Source organism: Loxodonta africana, chromosome 3, assembly GCF_030014295.1.
Source record: "Loxodonta africana isolate mLoxAfr1 chromosome 3, mLoxAfr1.hap2, whole genome shotgun sequence".
NCBI lineage: Eukaryota > Metazoa > Chordata > Mammalia > Proboscidea > Elephantidae > Loxodonta > Loxodonta africana.
In genome coordinates, this window is record NC_087344.1 from 72052063 (window position 1) to 72070841 (window position 18779).

General features: G+C 41.7%; 1 protein-coding gene across 4 annotated transcripts in view; it reads left to right on the forward strand.

Annotated features, from left to right (window-relative positions):
- The window catches only part of AGO1 (argonaute RISC component 1), a 38452-nt gene that overhangs the window by 11000 nt on the left and 8673 nt on the right, over positions 1-18779 (forward strand). For 3 of the 4 annotated variants that reach the window (XM_064281707.1, XM_023554523.2, XM_023554524.2), the window contains 6 exons: positions 6566-6685; positions 7041-7172; positions 7296-7429; positions 11268-11452; positions 17306-17465; positions 17664-17754. In XM_064281707.1, the coding sequence (XP_064137777.1) occupies positions 6566-6685; positions 7041-7172; positions 7296-7429; positions 11268-11452; positions 17306-17465; positions 17664-17754 (822 nt within the window). The remainder of the gene's footprint in view (positions 1-6565; positions 6686-7040; positions 7173-7295; positions 7430-11267; positions 11453-17305; positions 17466-17663; positions 17755-18779) is intronic. The other variant, XM_064281708.1, reaches the window with a different exon arrangement.

The following is an 18779-nucleotide window of genomic DNA, read 5'->3' on the forward strand; positions in this document are numbered from 1 at the left end:
GCTATGAAATGTTCTTACCCTCTATCCTGTTGTCTTGTGTTTTCCTTTCAGGGCTGTGAGACAGAAGTGCAAACCGTATTTACTATTTAATAAGTAATTAGTTTCCCCAGGACAGAGATTTCAGATACTCACACTCATGTTTTTCACTTCATTCTTCTTTTCCCTGATGTCAGGAGCTGGGGTTCCCAAATGAGCTAGAGATACAGGTTTATCTTATTCTACAGAAAATGGAAATGAATGTAATATGACGTAAATCTTATTTCCCCAAGGATTCAGTGTGTTCTTTTTGAAAAAAATTTTAGCCCTAAGATTGGTATACTTCTGCAGATCTTTGAAATCCTACAGTAAAGAAAGAATAATAATGCTGTTTAAGCCATCGAATGCAAATACGGAATCAACAGACTGTATTTGGTTTGGTATACACTAACCAAAATATTTGATAAGAAACTGCCACTGAATGCCTCATTGTCCAGTCCAGTGCTACTCAAAGTGTGGCCAGTGGACCAGTAGCATCAGCTTCATCAGGCTCTACCCAGACTTACTGAGTATGAATCTGTATTTTAACTAGCCCCAAAAGGGGATTCATATGCACATTAACGTTTGAGAAGCACTGGCTTAGACTACCCTCTTACTTTATTCTAGCATAGGAGTCAGGTGGTGGGACTAAAGAGCAAACCTTCTGTGAGCTTCTGGGATTTTAGAACTAAGCAGAGGGAATTAGGTCGAAGAGAGAGGAGATTTCAAAATTTAAAAACTTGGATTTGGTGAATAGCCGCTGATGTGCAGAAAATGGGATGAAGGCAGTATGTTCTCTGAGGTATAAACGAATCACTGTGGGGACAATCCCACCTAAATAGATAGGCTTTAGATTATACCTACTGGAAGCTGAGATGTGTTAGTAAATTAACATTACTTCTATTTAAACAACGGTTCCAAGCCTGAATAATTTATGTAATTTCTATCTTGATTTTTACTGTTGTTTGTTTATTTAACAAGTATTTATTGAGCTACTATGTATGTGGAAACCCTGGTGGTGTAGTGGTTAAGTGCTATGGCTGCTAACCAAAGGGTCTGCAGTTTGAATCCACCAGGTGCTCTTTGGAAACTCTGTGGGGCAGTTCTGCTCTGTCCTGTAGTGTCACTATGAGTCAAATCGACTCAGCGGCAACGGCTTTTTTTTTATGGGTTACTGTGTGTGCCATACACCTTCTATGTGCCAGGTGTATACACATTAAAAGTTAACAAGATAGACAACGTCCCTGCTGTCATGGAGCTTACATTCTAAAGGTTGGGGGGAGGGGATAGACAATAATTTGATAGATAGGACAGTTTCAGATAGTGGAAGCACTATGAGGATAATTGTGTCAGTTTCCTATGTCTGCCGTAACAGAGTATCACAAACCGATTGGCTAATCAGAGCAGAAATGTGTTGTCGCACAGTTCTGGAGGATAGCTGGCTGAATTCAGGGTGTTGGCAGGACCATGCTCTCCCTGAAGGGTCCAGGAGAGGATCTTTTCTTGCCTCTCCCAGCTTCTGGTAGGCCCAGGTGTTCCTTTGGCTTGCAGCTGCAGCGATCTCTGCCTCCGTCCTCATACGGTGTTCTTCCCTGTGTGTTCCTCTCTGTCTCTTCCCTTCTTTTATAAAGATACCATTCATACTGGATTAGGACCCACCCTACTCCAGTATGACCTCATGTAGACTGATGGCATCTTCAAATACACCTTTTTCCAAACAAGGCCATGTTCACAGGTACAGGGGGGTTAGGACTTCAACATAACAATGATAAAATCCATAACAATAATAAACAGGTTAAGAGGATAGAAGTAAGAATGAAGAGGGGTGGAGAGCTACTTTAATTATTATGGTCAGGGAAGCCCTCTTTTAGGAGACATTTAAGCTGAGTCCTGCATTATGATAGAACTAGCTTTATAATAACCTCAGGGAAAATCCTTCCAGGTAGAAGGAATAGCAAGTACAAAGGCCCTGAAACAGCAGTGAGCTTGGAGCATTTTGAGGGATTGACAGAGGGCCGTGTTGGCTGGCATGTAGTATAGAAATGGAAAAGTAGTAGGAAACAATGTTGGGGAGAGGTGCAGGGTCAAGTCATACAGGATATGGCAGGTGGGGTTTTTTTTTTTAGAATAACTTTTTTGAAATATAATTCACGTACCATAAAATTCACCCTTTTAAAGTATACAATTCATTGATTGTTAGTGCATTCACAAAGTTGTGCAGTCACCACAACTATCTAATTCCAGAACATTTTGATCACCCCCAAAAGGAATCCTGTACCCTTTAGCAGTCACTGCCCACTCCTTCCTCTCAACCTCTGGTAACTGATTTATTTTCTGTCTCTGTGGATTTGCCTGTTCCGGACATTTCATATAAATAGAATTGTACAGTATGTGGCCTTTTGTAATCGGCTTCTTTCACTTTGCATAATATTTTCAAGGTTCATCCATGTTGTGGCATGTATCATTCCTTCATTCCTTTTCATTGCCCAGTGGTATTCCATTGTATAGATATACCACATTTTATTTGTCCATTCATCAGTCAGTGAGTGTTTGGGGTTGTTTTCATTTTTCAAGTATTATGAATAATGCTGACATGAGCATTCATATATAAGTTTTTATGTGGACATATATTTTTATTTCTCTTGGATATATACCTAAGAGTGGAGTCATATGGTAACCCTGTGTTTAACATTTTGGGGAACTGCCAGGCTATTTCCCAAAGTGGCTGCACCATTTTACAATCATCAGCAATGTGTGAGAATTCCCAATTTCTGATAAGGTGGGATTTTTTTTTTTTTTTTTTTTGAGTTAACAAATATCTATCTATTCGTTTAAAAAATAATGATTTCCAAGAGTATTTTAAACAGCTTTATTGAGATATAATTCATAACCCATACAATTTACCTATTTAAGGTGTATCATTTTTTTTTTTTTTTTTATTAAACGTTTTTAGTATATTCACAGGGTCTTGGCAACCATCACCACAGTCTAATTTTAGAACATTTTTGTCCTGCCCTAAAATAAACTCATACCCATTAGCTGTCAAATCCTATTCCTCCCTCATTGCTCCACCCCCTTCCAGCCCCTGGAAGTCAGTACTCTACCTTCTGTCTCTATTAATTTGTCTGGTCTGGACATTTCATATAAATGGAATCATATAATATGTGGTCCTTTGTGACTGACTTCTTTCATTAGTTTTTTTTAAATTCTGCTTTAACTGAAAGCTTACAGCTCAAGTTAATTTCTCATACAAAAATTTATACTCACATTGTTATGTGACCCTAGTTGCTATCCCTGTGTCAGCACACTCCTCCTTTCTACCCTGGATTTCCTGTGTCCATTCATCCAGCTCCTGTCCCTTTCTACCTTCTCATCTTCTCACCTCTGGACAGGAGCTTCCCATTTAGTCTCAAGTATCTGCTTGAACTAAGAAGCATACTCTTCATGAGTATCATTGTATGTCTTACGGTCCAGTCTAATCTTAGTCTGAAGAGTTGGCATCAGGAATGGTTTTAGTTCTGGGTTAACAGACAGCCTGGGGGTTTCATTAGTTTTTTTTTTTTTTATTATTAACTTTTATTGAGCTTCACGTGAACGTTTACAAATCAAGTCAGTCTGTCACATATAAGTTAATATACATCTTACTCCTTACTCCCACTTGCTCTCCCTCTAATGAGTCAGCCCTTCCAGTCTCTCCTTTCGTGAAAACTTTGGCAGCCTCGAACTCTCTCTATCCTCCCATCCCCCCTCCAGACAGGAGATGCCATCACAGTCTCAAGTGACCACCTGATATAATTAGCTCACTCTTCATCAGCATCTCTCTCCCATCCACTGTCCAGTCCCTTTCATGTCTGATGAGTTGTCTTCGGGGATGGTTCCCGTCCTGTGCCAACAGAAGGTTTGGAGACCATGACCGCCGGGATTCCTCTAGTGACATCCAGACCATTAAGTCTGGTCTTTTAATGAGAATTTGGGGTCTGCATCCCACTGATCTCCTGCTCCCTCAGGGGTTCTCTATTGTGCTCCCTGTGAGGGCAGTCATCGATTGTGGCCAGGCACCAACTAGTTCTTCTGGTCTCAGGATGATGTAGGTCTCTGTTTCATGTGGCCCTCTCTGTCTCTTGGGCTCTTAGTTGTCGTGTGACCTTGGTGTTCTTCATTCTCCTTTGCTCCAGGTGCGTTGAGACCAATTGATGCATCTTAGATGGCCGCTTGTTAGCTTTTAAGACCCCAGACGCCACATTTCAAAGTGGGATGCAGAATGTTTTCATAATAGAATTATTTTGCCAATTGACTTAGAAGTCCCCTTAAACCATGGTTCCCAAACCCCCGCCCTTGTTCCGCTGACCTTTGAAGTATTCAGTTTATCCCGGAAACTTCTTTGCTTTTGGTCCAGTCCAGTCCAGTTGAGCTGACCTTCCATGTATTGAGTGTTGTCCTTCATTCACCTAAAGCAGTTCTTTTCAGCTAATTAATCAGTAAAAAACCCTCTCCCTCCCTCCCTCCCTCCCCTTCTCGTAACCACAAAAGTATGTGTTCTTCTCAGTTTATACTATTTCTCAAGATCTTATAATAGTGGTCTTATACAATATTTGTCCTTTTGCCTCTGACTGATTTCACTCAGCGTAATGCCTTCCAGGTTCCTCCATGTTAGTTTCATTAGTTTTTAAGGCTCATCCATGACAGTATGTTTTGAGGTACAGAGTCCCTGGGTGGTACAAACAGTTAACACATTTGGCTGCTGACTGAAAGGTTGGGAGTTTGAGTCCAGCCAGAGGCAGTGAGGTGGAATTTTGTTATGATTGTAATAGGAGCCCATTCCCACTGAGTCAATGCCAACTCATAATGACCCTATAGGACAGAGTAGAACTACCCCATAGGGTTTATAAGCAGCAGCTGGTGGATTTGAACTGCCGACCTTTTAATTAGCAGCTGAGTTCTTAACCACTGCACCACCAAGGCTCTAACCAAAAAACCAAAACCCAGTGCCATCGAGTCGATTCCGACTCATAGCGACCCTATAGGACAGAGTAGAATTGCCCCATAGAGTTTCCAAGGAGTGCCTGGCGGATTCAAACTGCCAACCCTTTGGGTAGCAGCCGTAGCACTTAACCACTGTGCCACCAGGGTTTCCCTAGGAGCCCATTAGAGGACTTTAAGCAGAAGAACGATAAGGATTGTTTGAATCCCTACAGCTAGAAACCAGAACTGGCCAGTGCCTCCAGTCCAGGTTTTTTTTCAAATAGTCATCCAGACCCGTGAGAGTGTTAGCAAAATTTGTTCATTTCCTGATAGTTGCTCCCTGCCTCAGTCTTTTGCTAGTGTTAATTCAGTGGCTGAAATCATCTGTAGAGAGTGCTACAACTTCAAGGTGTCTTCAGGAGCGCAACTTCACAAATTTCAACAACTCTGGATTTTCTTTAAGTGAATTGACTATTTTGCATATTCTTTAGAGTACAGAGTTAAAGGCAGGTTAATTTGTCCTGGTTTCCCCTCCTATTGTTCAGCATGAATTCTGGGAGTTAGGAAGGGAGCCAGTGCTACAGAATGTTGGCCCTATGGGAGCAAGTTACACATTTCATTTTGTCTAAATCTTCACAGCAACCATATGGGATAGCGAGTGATTTTCCCATGTTAGAGATTAAAGAAGTAGAGTCTCAGAGTGGTTTAGGGACTTGCCCAAGGTAAAATCACCTAGAAATGACAAAACTGGGCCTCAAACACAAGTCTTCGGAACATATTGGTCCTCTCTACTCTGCCACAAGGTCTCCTGTTCATGACATCTTGAATACAGTATATTGGAGAATGAAAGTCTTGTACATCACTGGAAAGCCTCTTTTCATCTCCCTGGTGTCCTGTTGGATCTGGAAGTGAGGAACCAATGGGCGGAATGTTCCTCACATGGATGTCAGGCCAGCAGAGGCAGTGATTTCTGTAGACTAGGCTCGAGAGTTTAGATCCAGGCCCAGTCTTCCTGGTGGGGTACAGGATGTAGCCACCGATGGAGAACTGCCCACTTCCTTAGGAATCCAGTTGTGTATATTGTGTTTTTTTAGTATTTAGAAGAGGTGTATATACTGGGTACCTTTGGTAAAGAGTAATATACACTACAATTTATTGAGTGTTTGCTGTATCCCAGAACTGTAGTCAGCCCTTCAAGTGCTTTATTTTTTTTAATCTCCAGACAACCCTATGAGATTGTTACTGTTCTCCCCATATAACTTAGGAGACCTGAGACTGAGAAACACTGAGTAACTTGGTCAAAGTCAAGTAACTGCTAAGTGGCTATGACAGAATGTGAGCCCAAATCTGGTTTTGGTTCCCAGACTCTTAATCATGAAGTGGCCATCCTGCCTTTTGTGTTGCACATGGATGTTTTCTAACGTACTTATCAAGTAAAATTCAATAGGAGAATATACGTGTGCACAAGGGGGTTTTGCAGTCCCATTCCCCAGGGCTGATAGCCAAGGCCTCTTCTCTTACTGTGAGGCTCTGGGTATAGAGGGGACTGCACTCAAGCCAGAGCTACCTGTCCTTTTTGTTTCCTCAGGTCTGTAACATCGTGGCTGGGCAGCGCTGCATCAAGAAGCTGACTGATAACCAGACTTCGACTATGATAAAGGCTACAGCCAGGTCGGCGCCGGACAGACAGGAGGAGATCAGCCGTCTGGTCAGTGGGGCTGTAGAGAAATGCATGCTCGGTTGCTCAGTCACTGGGGACCCTGGTAGCATAGTTGCTCTTCTGCCCCATCAGGACCCTTGAGAGAACACAAGTCTGGATTTTGTGCCGGAGACTCCATGGGGTTGCTCTTGCTTCTTGACCCTGTAGCTACTTCTTCTTTTTCCTTCCTGTATTACCTCCTTGTGTTATCCACTCCCACTTGCCCTGATCTTCTTTCCCCTTTTTTCCAGAGCTATTCCTTGCCACCCACAGCCTCTCTGCGAGACTCTCTCCTTGGGATTCAGGGGGTGAGCAGTATTGCCAAACTGCTGTTCTCATTAGATCCCCTTCTTTTGCTCTGCAGATGAAGAATGCCAGCTACAACTTAGATCCTTATATCCAGGAATTTGGGATCAAAGTGAAGGATGACATGACGGAAGTGACAGGACGAGTGCTCCCGGCACCCATCTTGCAGTACGGTGGCCGGGTGAGCAGGGTCAGGGCCAGACAACATCTCTGGGGTATATGGGGAGGTTGGGTTGTATAGCAGGGGCCTTTGCCGCCCTACCCACCTGGCTCTCCTGAGGCTCACCCGGGCGCCCCCTCTGCCTATCCTCAGAACCGGGCCATTGCCACACCCAATCAGGGTGTCTGGGACATGCGGGGGAAACAGTTCTACAATGGGATTGAGATCAAAGTCTGGGCCATCGCCTGCTTCGCACCCCAGAAACAGTGTCGAGAAGAGGTGCTCAAGTAAGGAGGGTTGGGAATATGGGTGGAAGGGTGGGAAGGACCCTAGAACTGCCTTACCTCCTCCCACCTCCAAGGGCTAAGATTTGATCCGTAATCTCCTCTTTTTGACTCTTGAGTTTCTGCCTCCCTTGCACTTTTTGGCTCAAACTTCTTCTTGTCCCTTTTCTGTTCATTGTAGTTGGGAGTCTGTATGAGCTGCCATATATCTGTCAGAGATGATGATTTCAGGACATGAGTCTCCTAAGGAGGCCTGAATTATTTTATTGTTAGAGTTATAATCAAGAGTGGTAGTAAATAGTAGGAGTGATGACTCTTAATGTTTACACCAACATTGTACTAATTACCTAATTTATGTTCTCTCATTGCACCTTCACAGTGAGTAGGTGGTGATATTTCCATTTTCAGGAGACTGAGGTTCGAAGAGGTTAAGTAACTTGTCAAAGTCTGCATGTTAAGAAAGTGTCAAGGTGGAATCAAATCAGATCGGAACCTTCAAAGGTTGTATTATTAATTGGAAACAAACAAACAAAAAAGCGGCTTGTTCAGCTGATCCTCTGAACTGTCCTCTCCTGCATGTGGAATTTTTTTAGTCAGGTCCAAGTGACCTGAATTAGGTGAGCATGAGTTGTCAGGGCCTCTGAGCCACCTGTGGCTGAGGGGCTGGGTGTAGGTGACAGCAGTGAGAAAGGCGATGTAGCCAAATGATTTAACAGGTTTGGTGGGGGCAGGGGACAACATTCGGTTAGTGAACGAGCAAGTGAAGCAGACACTGACTTTCCTCTGTAGGTTTTTTCTTTTTAATAGCTTTTCTTAAGATATATTTTAAATACCACAAAATTTACCCATTTAAAGTGTACAGTTCCATGGTTCCTGCAGTCTTTTGCAGTGGTGGCCCCTTATTCTCTGGATCTGAAGTGGGGTCAGAGCGTTTTGTTGAGGATGCGAAGAGTCAATGGAGCTGGTCACTTTGGGCATTGATGAGGACAATAGAGATATGTTCCTGGTGGATTCAGCTGGCCGTGGGGTTTTTGTAAGAATTAGTTCCAGCAGCCCCTGAGGAATGTGGGGACTCTGGCTGCCCTGCTCCTCTCACAGACACACAACCACTACCATCACAAGTATAGTTTTTCTTAATGGATTCTTCTTTTTCCATCTCTTGGATTGCTGGGATTGTAGCCCCATTTCGGCCAGGCTGTTCCTGGTCCAGGCCTGGCATTGGAAGACTGGCCCTTAGCCATACTGGAAAGGCTCCCTTGGAGCTCCAGTTCTCCCCCTTGGTGCCACGTCACCTCATGGGTAGTCCTGTTCTCTGGGTGCTTCTTCTCTTATTCCCATATCTTTCCCCTGTCCATTTCTTTTGGGACACAATCTACTTGTTTTGGATATTTTGGAATTTAGAAACTGATAAACTTAGATTCTCATAGTTGGAAGGGTTTAGTTCATTAAATACCCCCTTCTCCCAGGGACCCCTAAATGTAGTGGGGAGGAATGTAGCTTGTGCAGCTGGGTTGGTGGTCCCTGGTTGGATATGTGGTTTTGGGGTAAAGATGAAGATTGATGAATCTTCAGGCATGGAAGAGGATGAGATTGTCCAGGGAAAATGTACATAGTAAGCAGATAGCTAAAAATAGAACCCAGAAAACCTAGAAAGTAGATGGAGCAAAGTCCCTAAGTGTGTATGAGAGTATGGGATCCAGAGTACAGTGGAAGGGCATCTTTCTACCGAGACAGAAGGGCAAGAGAAGAAGGTGGTGTGGAATTGGAGCAATTGGTAGTTGGGGATGGATGAGGGAACTCTAGGTTCAACCCTTAGAATTTTTCTTTTAAAGAGGCCCCATTACTTCAGCTATGTCACTTTTAGGACAGGATTTTAAGACCTTCTCTATCTTAGATGTGTCTCAGCACACTTTGTGAAACCCAGCACAGGTCACAATATCCCAGGTATGATCTGGCAGTAGAGAGAAGATTGGGAATGCCACTGTCCTTGTGGTGGAGATCCACCGTTAATGGCATCTGGTAACACTTTGGCTTTGTGAGTAGCTATGTGCAGTTGCATACAAGGTGGAGAAATGGAAGAACTACTGTTAGTAGCCAATCAAAGTCTTAGCTCCTAATCACATCAAGCAATGGCTAGACTGTATCTTTTTTTTCTTACACTGTATCTTTTTTAACATTTATTTTGAAAAAAAAAATTATAAATAAAAAAAGATAGAGAATAATACAGCAAACACTCATGTACCCACCATCCAGAGTTTTGTCATATTTATTTTATCCTTTTTTAAAAAAAGTAAAAAAAATTACAGATAAATTTGAAGTTTATTTTTTTATTCACTTCAATGTAATTTAATGTCCCACCCTCACATCATTCCACATCTCCCAGTTTTTCATTCTCAGTCCTCAAACCCTGATTCTACAAAAGACATACACTATAAAATCATGAGGACTTTTTCTTTGAAGAGAACAAAAAAAAATTTTTTTTAAAAGAAGGAAAAGTATCTTCTTTCTGATTACATGTAAAGTAAGGAAATAATTAGATTATAAAAAATATATTTTGCTTTTGATACTGTAACTGACAAAAATAGGACCTTCACAGGCTGACTGAGTATCAGGGACCTATTTTTGTACTTATTTGCCAAACTTTTAAATGTAGATCTTCACAATGGTGGGGGAAAAGCCCTTGTGAAGAAGTGACTATGATATAGTGAGTGTTTTTTTTTTTTTTAACAACTTTATTCTATTTTTGGTGAAAATAAACACAGCAAAACCTGTTCCCCTTCTAGTTTCTAGACAATGATCAGCGACATTGGTTACATTCTTTGCATTGTATCAACATTCTCTTTTTTTCTGTTCTAGTTGTTTCACTTTCATTTACTTAATTGTCTTGCCCACTACCCTTCTCATCTATGCTTTAAAGTAGATGTTGATCCTTGGGTTTTCTATAAATTTGAGGTTCTTTTATTTCCTCCATCCTAGTCCTTTTTCTCCCTTCTGATGCAGCCACTGTCACATATTATTGTAACTTTCCTATCTTACTTAAATATTTTGTATACATATACGTATATAAATGATTTTGAATTTTTTACGTATAGTTATACTGTGTTTGTCCTTGAGTTTTTCACTAAATGTTTTTTAATCTATCATAGTGATACTTATATACTATATTATAAAAGCCGAACCTGTTGCTCTCATCCCCTAAATAACTGCTTCCATTCTCTATTTGTACACTATTTAATCTAAACGCAGGATTTTCACAAATTAAATTTCCTGTTGCTCGTTTCAGTCATTATATGTATATAGTTTGTTCTTTTTTAATCTACTACATAGGCACCCCCTCTTTGTCTTCCTTCCTTAGGGTAAAGCCCTAAAGCCAAAGGAAAGAAGCATGTTTAACAATTTGCTCTCAGTGTTCAGAGAACCAGTAGGAGAGGAAGGAAGCTCATTTTTAACATCTCCTACATTCTCATCACTGTAGGAACCTCACTTATTTTATTTTGAGCAGAGAGGCCTACCTCTTGGGCATCTGCCTCTTGCTAAGGACATGTAATAGAGCACAGGAATCAGCTTCTTGGGTGGGACAAGGTGGGGACCCTGAGAATTCCCACAGGTACATTCTCTGGGCTCCTCCAGCTCTCTGCTAGTACCTTGAGCAGTTAGCAAGCTCTGTCTTGTTCTACTTGACTATATATGTTTTTTTTTTCCACTAGCTGTATTTGTACCTCAGTTGCCTTAGAATCCTTCATAGCCGGTCATAGTAGTGGGCATCTAAGATAGAAGTGTTCAGTCAGAGGCATTAACGTGGGCCTCACTGCCTCCTGTCATGACCATCCTTGTGCTGCAGGAACTTCACGGACCAGCTGCGGAAGATTTCCAAGGATGCAGGGATGCCCATCCAGGGCCAGCCTTGCTTCTGCAAATATGCACAGGGGGCAGACAGCGTGGAGCCCATGTTCCGGCATCTCAAGAACACCTACTCTGGGCTACAACTCATTATCGTCATCCTGCCAGGGAAAACGCCAGTGTATGGTACGGTTCTTTTGGGATAGTGATAACGCTGATGGGACTCTTCTCAGGTCAGCTACCTGGAAGCTTTTGGGGAGGACTCTATATGGATTCATGAGAGTGGCCACAACTGTTCCTTAATGTTAGTGCTCCTCTTATAGGAGTATCAGCCCGTATGAGCCGTTTGAGTCATCTCAGAGCCTGTTTATCTGTTTACACCCCCTCTTAGTAACATTTTCCGGGGTTCTTTGTGTGCTGATCTCTATGGCGGGCTAAGATGGGTCAGACCATATTCCTATCCTTAGGAGTATGTTGTTTTATCAGGACATTGGATGGCTCTGCTCATGTTCCCTTGGCTGGATTTTTTGAGAGATTTTCTCTTTCCCTCTCTTTTTTTTTAAGAATAGGAATGACTACAGACCTCTCTGTACCCAATTTTCCCTCTCCATTTCTCCTGCCTCAAGGGGAAAGGTCTCATTCCTCTTACTTCGGTCAATCCCCTGTGCTCTTGTTCCCATCCCACCCTGCTACCTGTGGGGCTTCAAACCCTTCAGTCCTCAAGCATCTTTAGATTTCCCATCCTATATCACATTGCCATAATATTCCCATCTCCTTTAGATTTTGTCCTCCTGCTATTTTTTTTTTCTTCATCAGACTTTGAATGAGTTCTCTACATTCTCTACTCCCAGTTCCTCACCAGTCACCCACTCAACCTCTTTCATCTACCTTATCTCTACCAAACCTCCTCTGCACAGAGTTACTAGTGGCCTTTCTCAGCTCTCCTCTTCCCTTGATGTCTTGATATTTTCTCCTATCTATTTTTATTTATCTTTGTCATTTTATCTTGTTGTTTGCAGTCAAGTTGATTCCTATTCATAGTGACCCTATAGAACAGAGTAGAACTGCTCTATAGGGTTTCCTAGGCTGTAATCTTTACAGGAGCAGATAGCCAGGTCTTTTCTCCCTCAGAGCCACTCATGGGTTTGAACTATGGGGCAGTTCCACTCTGTCCTATAGGGTTGCTATGAGTCAGAATCAACTTGACAGCAGTGGGTTTGGTTTGGATCTTAGTTTAGTCTTCTTAACTTTGTCTTGCACCATCTGCTTTGACTACCATAAGCCACAATATAGTGGAAATATCACTGGCTCTGGAATTAGCCCAAACTGAATTTCAGTGCTGGCTATACCAGTCTACTGGCTTTAGGCAAGTTACCTAATCTATCTGAATCTTATTAATTAGTTATATAAAAAACAGTATCTAGCACAGTGCCTAGCATGTAGTTGTTGTTGTTGTTAGGTGCCATCGAGTAGGTTCCGACTCATAGCAACCCTATGACAACAGAATGAAACTCTGCCCGGCCCTGCACCATCCTCACAATTGTTGCTATGCTTGAGCCCATTGTTGCAGCCACTGTGTCAATCCATCTTGTTGAGGGTCTTTGTCTTTTTCATTGACCCTCTATTTTACCAAGCATGATGTCCTTCTCTAGGGCCTGATCCCTCCTGATAACATGTCCAAAGTATGTGAGACTTGGTCTCGCCATCCTTGCTTCTAAGGAGCATTCTGGTTGTGCTTCCTCCAAGACAGATTTATTTGTTCTTTGGGCAGTCAACACTACAATTCAAAGGCATCAATGCTCCGTTCTTCATTATTCATTGTCCGACCTTCGCTTGCGTATGAGGCAATTGAAAACACCATAGCTTGGGTCAGGTGTACCTTAGTCCTCAAGTAGTATCACACAGTAGATACTCTAAATGCTCATTGCTTGTCGGTGCTTTCAAATCTGGTTTTGCTCACATTATTTGTCTTTGCCTGGAATATCTTAGTCCTCTTCTTCTTATCCTCCAACTTGCCCTTAAAATTCTCTCTATCCTTCTTGACCCAGATTAAATGCTATTTATTCCTTGAAACTTTTTCTGTTCATTCCACCTGGAGGATGAACTTGCCTCTTTCCTCATTCCTCTAGAGATTAGTTTATCAATCCTCTGATTAATTATTGCCTTGCTTAATATTATTTGATTGCACTCTGAAACCTTCTTTCCTCTTCATATATACACCTAAGGTAGAACTTTCAGCTAACATGATACTCAGTAATTACTTATGGAAGGAGATTGGGTGATCTCTAAGCTATATCTCTCTTGATTTCTGAATCAATGGCCTTGGGTAGAAGGTGAGGAAGATTATCAGGCATACTGCTTTGAGTGGTTATCCATGTTTCTGGTTCTCTCCATTAAAGGAAGAACCAATGTTTCGGCTTGCTTCAGGAATATAGTACAACATGTTTGGGGAAGGCAGTGTTTCCTTAGAAGTTTCCTTACCCTGGGTTCAATGTTACCCTTATCTCCAGCCTCATACCTTGATTAGGACGTTAGGCCTCTTCCATTTATATGCTATTTCTTGATTATACGACCTGGACAGTGGGGTCATCTGCCTAGTAATTAAGCCAGCAGATAAGAAGAGCAGTCAGATTCTTCCAAAAGACCCTTTTAACCCCTCTTCCTGGAGGCTGAGTGAGTGGAATTCTTTCTGTGTTGGACAAAGCAAGGGCCACTTGGCATTGTGGGTGTCCTGATAGTACAGAAGGGCAGTGTCACATTTGCCCATTTCTGATCAGTTGTTATGCCTCATCCTGTCTTTAGTATATTTAATTCCTTCCTCTCAACTAAATTGATAGTTTTTTCACTGTAAACTTTTTTTTTTTTTGTGTCTGGTTTCTTTCACTCAACATTATAGTTGTGAGATGCACCCATGTTGTTTTGAATAGTTGTAGTTTTAGTTTTTCTATCATGTGAATATACCACCATTTATGTATACATTCTGCTGTTAGTGGACATATTGAGTTGCTTCTGGTTTTTGACTACTGTGAGTGATGCTTCCGTGAACATTCTTGTACATGTCCTTTGAAGAAGTGTACCCAATCAACTGGGAGTATTATGTAGGAGTGGAATTTAAGTGTACCCATTTACATTTCCAACAGCAATGTATGAGAATTCCAGATGCTTCACATCCTTACCCAACTTGATATTGCCTCTTTTATTTAAGCTATTCTTGTGGGTAGTTAGTGATAATCTGCATTTTTCTTACTGATTTATAGCATTCTTTATAACCCTTTTGTAGAATAATATGTGTGTTGTACATATCCACCTTGTTCCATGACTTGCCTTTCTACTTTCTTAATGCCGTCTGGTTCAACAGAACTTTAAAATTTTAATGTAGCCCAATTTATCATTTTTTTTTTTCCTTTATGACTAATACTGTCTGTATCCTGTTAAGAAATCTTTGCCTGTCCCAAGGTCAATATACTCTTCTATGTTTTCTTTAAAAAACTTTTACATTTACAATCAGAGTTTATCTCTACCAACAATTCTGTTGGTTTCTTTGACCCCTAGCAGCAGTCCTCTGCTGGTACAAAGCCAGGAATCTCAGCCCCTTGCCCACACCTAAAGCCAGCAAATGTACTCAAGGTACAAAAAAACTGCTACAGAAGATAGCTTACCTTTGTGAGATTCTCTCCCTCTGGAGTTTTAGCAAAACCTTCCAGTTCTTGTTGTCTTAACAACTCCCTGATGTCAGAAAGATGATTTCAGATTTTCCGGGCTTTTCTGAATGTTCTCTGGAGGAGCACTGGTTGGCCACTAATTACACCATGTCTCTTCAAAGTGGAATGGTCCTTTTAGTTTTTTTTTTTTTGTTTTCTCTAAATTTTGTTTATTTTGTTGTTTTTGGGAATATACACAGCAAAACATACACGAATTCAGCAGTTTCTACATGTACAATTTAGTGTCATTAATTACATTCTTTGAGTTGTACAACCATTCCCACCCTCCTTTTCTGAGTTGTTCCTCCCGCATTAACATAAATTCATTGCCCTCTAAGGTTAAGGTTCCTATCTAATTTCCTAGTTGTTGTTCTCAATTTGATCCCACGTATATAGTTCTTAAAAGGGCATAGTGCTCAAAGCAGGCCTTTTTTACTGTTTTTTTTTTTTTTTAAGCTAAACTGTTGTTTGGTTTTAAGGTGACTTCAGGGGATATTTTTGGTTTAAGGTTTCAAGATTATCACAAGGCAATAGTTTCAGGTGTTCACCCACCTTCCATGGCTCCAGAAAGTCTAGAGTCCATGAGAATTTGAAATTCTTTTCTGTATTTTCTTCCTTTTGATCAGGATTCTTCTATTGAATCTTTGATCAAATAGTAATGGTAACTGGGCACCATCCATTTTCTTCTGATCTCATGGCAAAGGAGGCAGTTGTTCATGAAGGCAATTAATCGCGTATTCCATATCCTCCTTGTATTCCTGACTTTGCTTCTCCTTCTGTTGCTCCAGGTGAATAGAGACCAATTGTTGTGCCTTGAATTGCCGTTTGTAAGCTTTTAAGACCCCAAGTACTACACAACAAACTAGGAGATAGATCAGAAGCACTAAACACGTTATTAAACCATTAACTGGGATATCACATGAAACTATGACCCTTAACCTCCAAACCAAGGAATCGAATCCTTTGAGGTATTTGGTTGTGCCTAAACAGGCTCGGCAGCTACTCTTTTTTTTTTGGAGGGGGGGTCATCTGTTGCAAATGCATCTTATCACACAACATTTGCCAGTTCAACTTTTTACAGGTGAACAGCGTATTGACAGCAATTGCAATAACTGACGGTGCAAACCCTACCCTTAATCAATGTGATTTTCCTTTAGTTTTTTAAACATGTGCAAGTCTTACTTTGAAAAATACTAAACCTTCACTGATCCTACATCTCCTCCTTGATACTTTACTTCACTTAAACAGTTTTTACCTGTATATCACTAAATCCTGAAGACATTTCTATCGTAATTTTACCTGACCTCTTAGCAGCATATGACTTTGTGGAACACTTGCTGCTTCTTGAAACACTCTCTTTCTTCCCTTGGTATTCATGATCAATATTGTCTTGGTCTTCCTTCTAACTCTCTGGATTTTTCTCCTTTGCAGACTCATCGTCTTTCTCTGCTCTGCAAATATTAGGAATTCCTCAAGGTTCAGGTCTAAGCTCTCTTTTCCTTTTACTCTGTTTTTTTTTTGGTGATCTCTTCTAAAACCTTGCCTTCAATTACTATCTGTACTCAATAGCTCACAGATTTACATCTCCGTTTCAGACTATTCTTTTGAGCTTCTGATTGCTATACCCAGTTGCCTAGTTGATACTCTAATTGGGATGACAAAAAAGCACTCCAAGCTCAAAATGTCTCAAAAAGAATTTATGATTTATCTATCCTATGACAAAAGCCAGAAACTCAGAAGTTATTCTTTAAAGTTATTTTCCATTATTTGCATTCAGTCCATAACTGAATCCCTTAAATATCTCTTCAATCCATTTCCTTCTCTCCGTGTCTGTGACTACATTCTTAAGCCACCCTCATATCCACAGATAAGCCTAATGACCACATTCTTTCTTTCACACCATCGTCCCTTTGCTCTCGTTTTTAACCACTCTCGCCTTCCAGTTTCTCAAATGTACCTTGCTGTCTCCTAGCAGAGTGCGTTTTTGCATGCTGTTCCCTCCGCCTGGAACGCTCTCTCCCAAATTCTTCCTCTCCTTCAAGTCCTTTGCTGCCATCAGATTTTAGTTCAGTCTTTATTTACTCAAGAATCCTTTCCTGATGAGGTTATTACCCCTCATGGTATGCTCGCATAGCTCCAGGAAGTTTTCTTTCATAGTACTTATCCTTGTTATTCTCATAATTTTTAAAATTAGTTACTAGAAAGTAAGCACCATAAGAGTAGGGACCCTGTGTGTTTCTGGTCACGAATGTGTTCCTGGCACCTCATGCGAAGTCTGGCATCTAAGCATCCATGAATGTATGTTGATTGCACTAATCAGTTCTCTCCCTACCCACAGCTGAGGTGAAGCGTGTTGGAGATACACTCTTGGGAATGGCTACACAGTGTGTGCAAGTGAAGAATGTGGTTAAGACCTCGCCTCAGACTCTGTCCAACCTCTGTCTCAAGATCAATGTCAAACTTGGTGGCATTAACAACATCCTAGTCCCACACCAGCGGTATGAAACTCTTTTGCCCACTTCTTCTTGTCAGGGTACATGCTGGGGGCTGGTACCATGCTGGGTATTGGTGAACATACAGGACTCTTGCCACACAGAGAATCAGAGACAAGGGGGAGAGGACCAAAGTGGGTGTTAGGATGGTGCCAGGAAGAGAAGACCCAACTTCTCACTGTTTGTTTTGTCTTCCTTGCTCAGCTCTGCCGTCTTTCAGCAGCCAGTGATATTCCTGGGAGCAGATGTTACACATCCCCCTGCAGGGGATGGGAAAAAACCCTCTATCACAGCAGTGAGTGATACTCTCCAGCTTAATCTCATAAGGTTCTCCTCTTAGCTCTGAGCCCCCAAGGCCACACATGATTTCCTTCCCTCAGTTCTAACTCTTGACCTTTTATAAGATATCAGCTAACCATGCTCATTACCCACACCCTTGTTATCTTTTCAGAACTAATTGTATGGTATCTTTTTTGGGGGGATAGCAGTGAGAGTGCAGGCTGTGGCCAGAGACTTGCCCCAGTCTCCATCACTCTTGCTCTGTGTTTGAGTCTCTCCCTTCCTCCATGTCTACTTTTGGGATATAGTGGGGTGACTGTACCTCTTCACTGAAATCCCTTTCAAGAAAGTTACATAGTGACTGGGACTGTCCTTCCTGCTCTGCCTCCATCCTGCCCCCCCCCAACTCTGATCCATCTAGTAGATATCTCTCCTTCTCTGTTCCCCTAGGGCTTCCAAACTGCTAAGGATCGAGCCTTCCTTCCCACTTCTTTCTCCTCAACCCTCACATCTCTCTAGGCAGACTGGTCTTATCTCAGTAAGTGCAGGGAAACCTTACACCATGCCTATCCCTCTTATCCTTGTGGCCGTCCATTCTATACTCTGGCCACTGTCCCCTTTGAAAATGGTATTGCTCCCACCAACTCCAAGAACACTCTCACCACAGTTTCTGAATAGATTAGCACTTGAATGAAAATAAAGACAAACTTATGGTTGGGTGATGTCACGCTTTAAGTTAGAAGTGCCAAATCCTCACATGCCTCTCTGCAAGTGACAGGGAAATCAAATTTATCAGCTACTTACATGGGCCAGGCCCTGTGCAAGGTGCTTTATGTTACCACAACAACACTGCAAACAGGTATTCTTAGCTCCTTTTGAGAGGAGGAAAAGATCAGATGAATTAAGTAAGTTCTGCAGGAGTGATAGAATGGAGGTTGAAACCCAGGGCTTATTGAATCCTAAGCCCTAGTCATTCAGTTGCACAGTTGTTTTCTTGTTAAGCCTTTCTCCAAACCCACAACCTGACATGTGGGCAGGTGG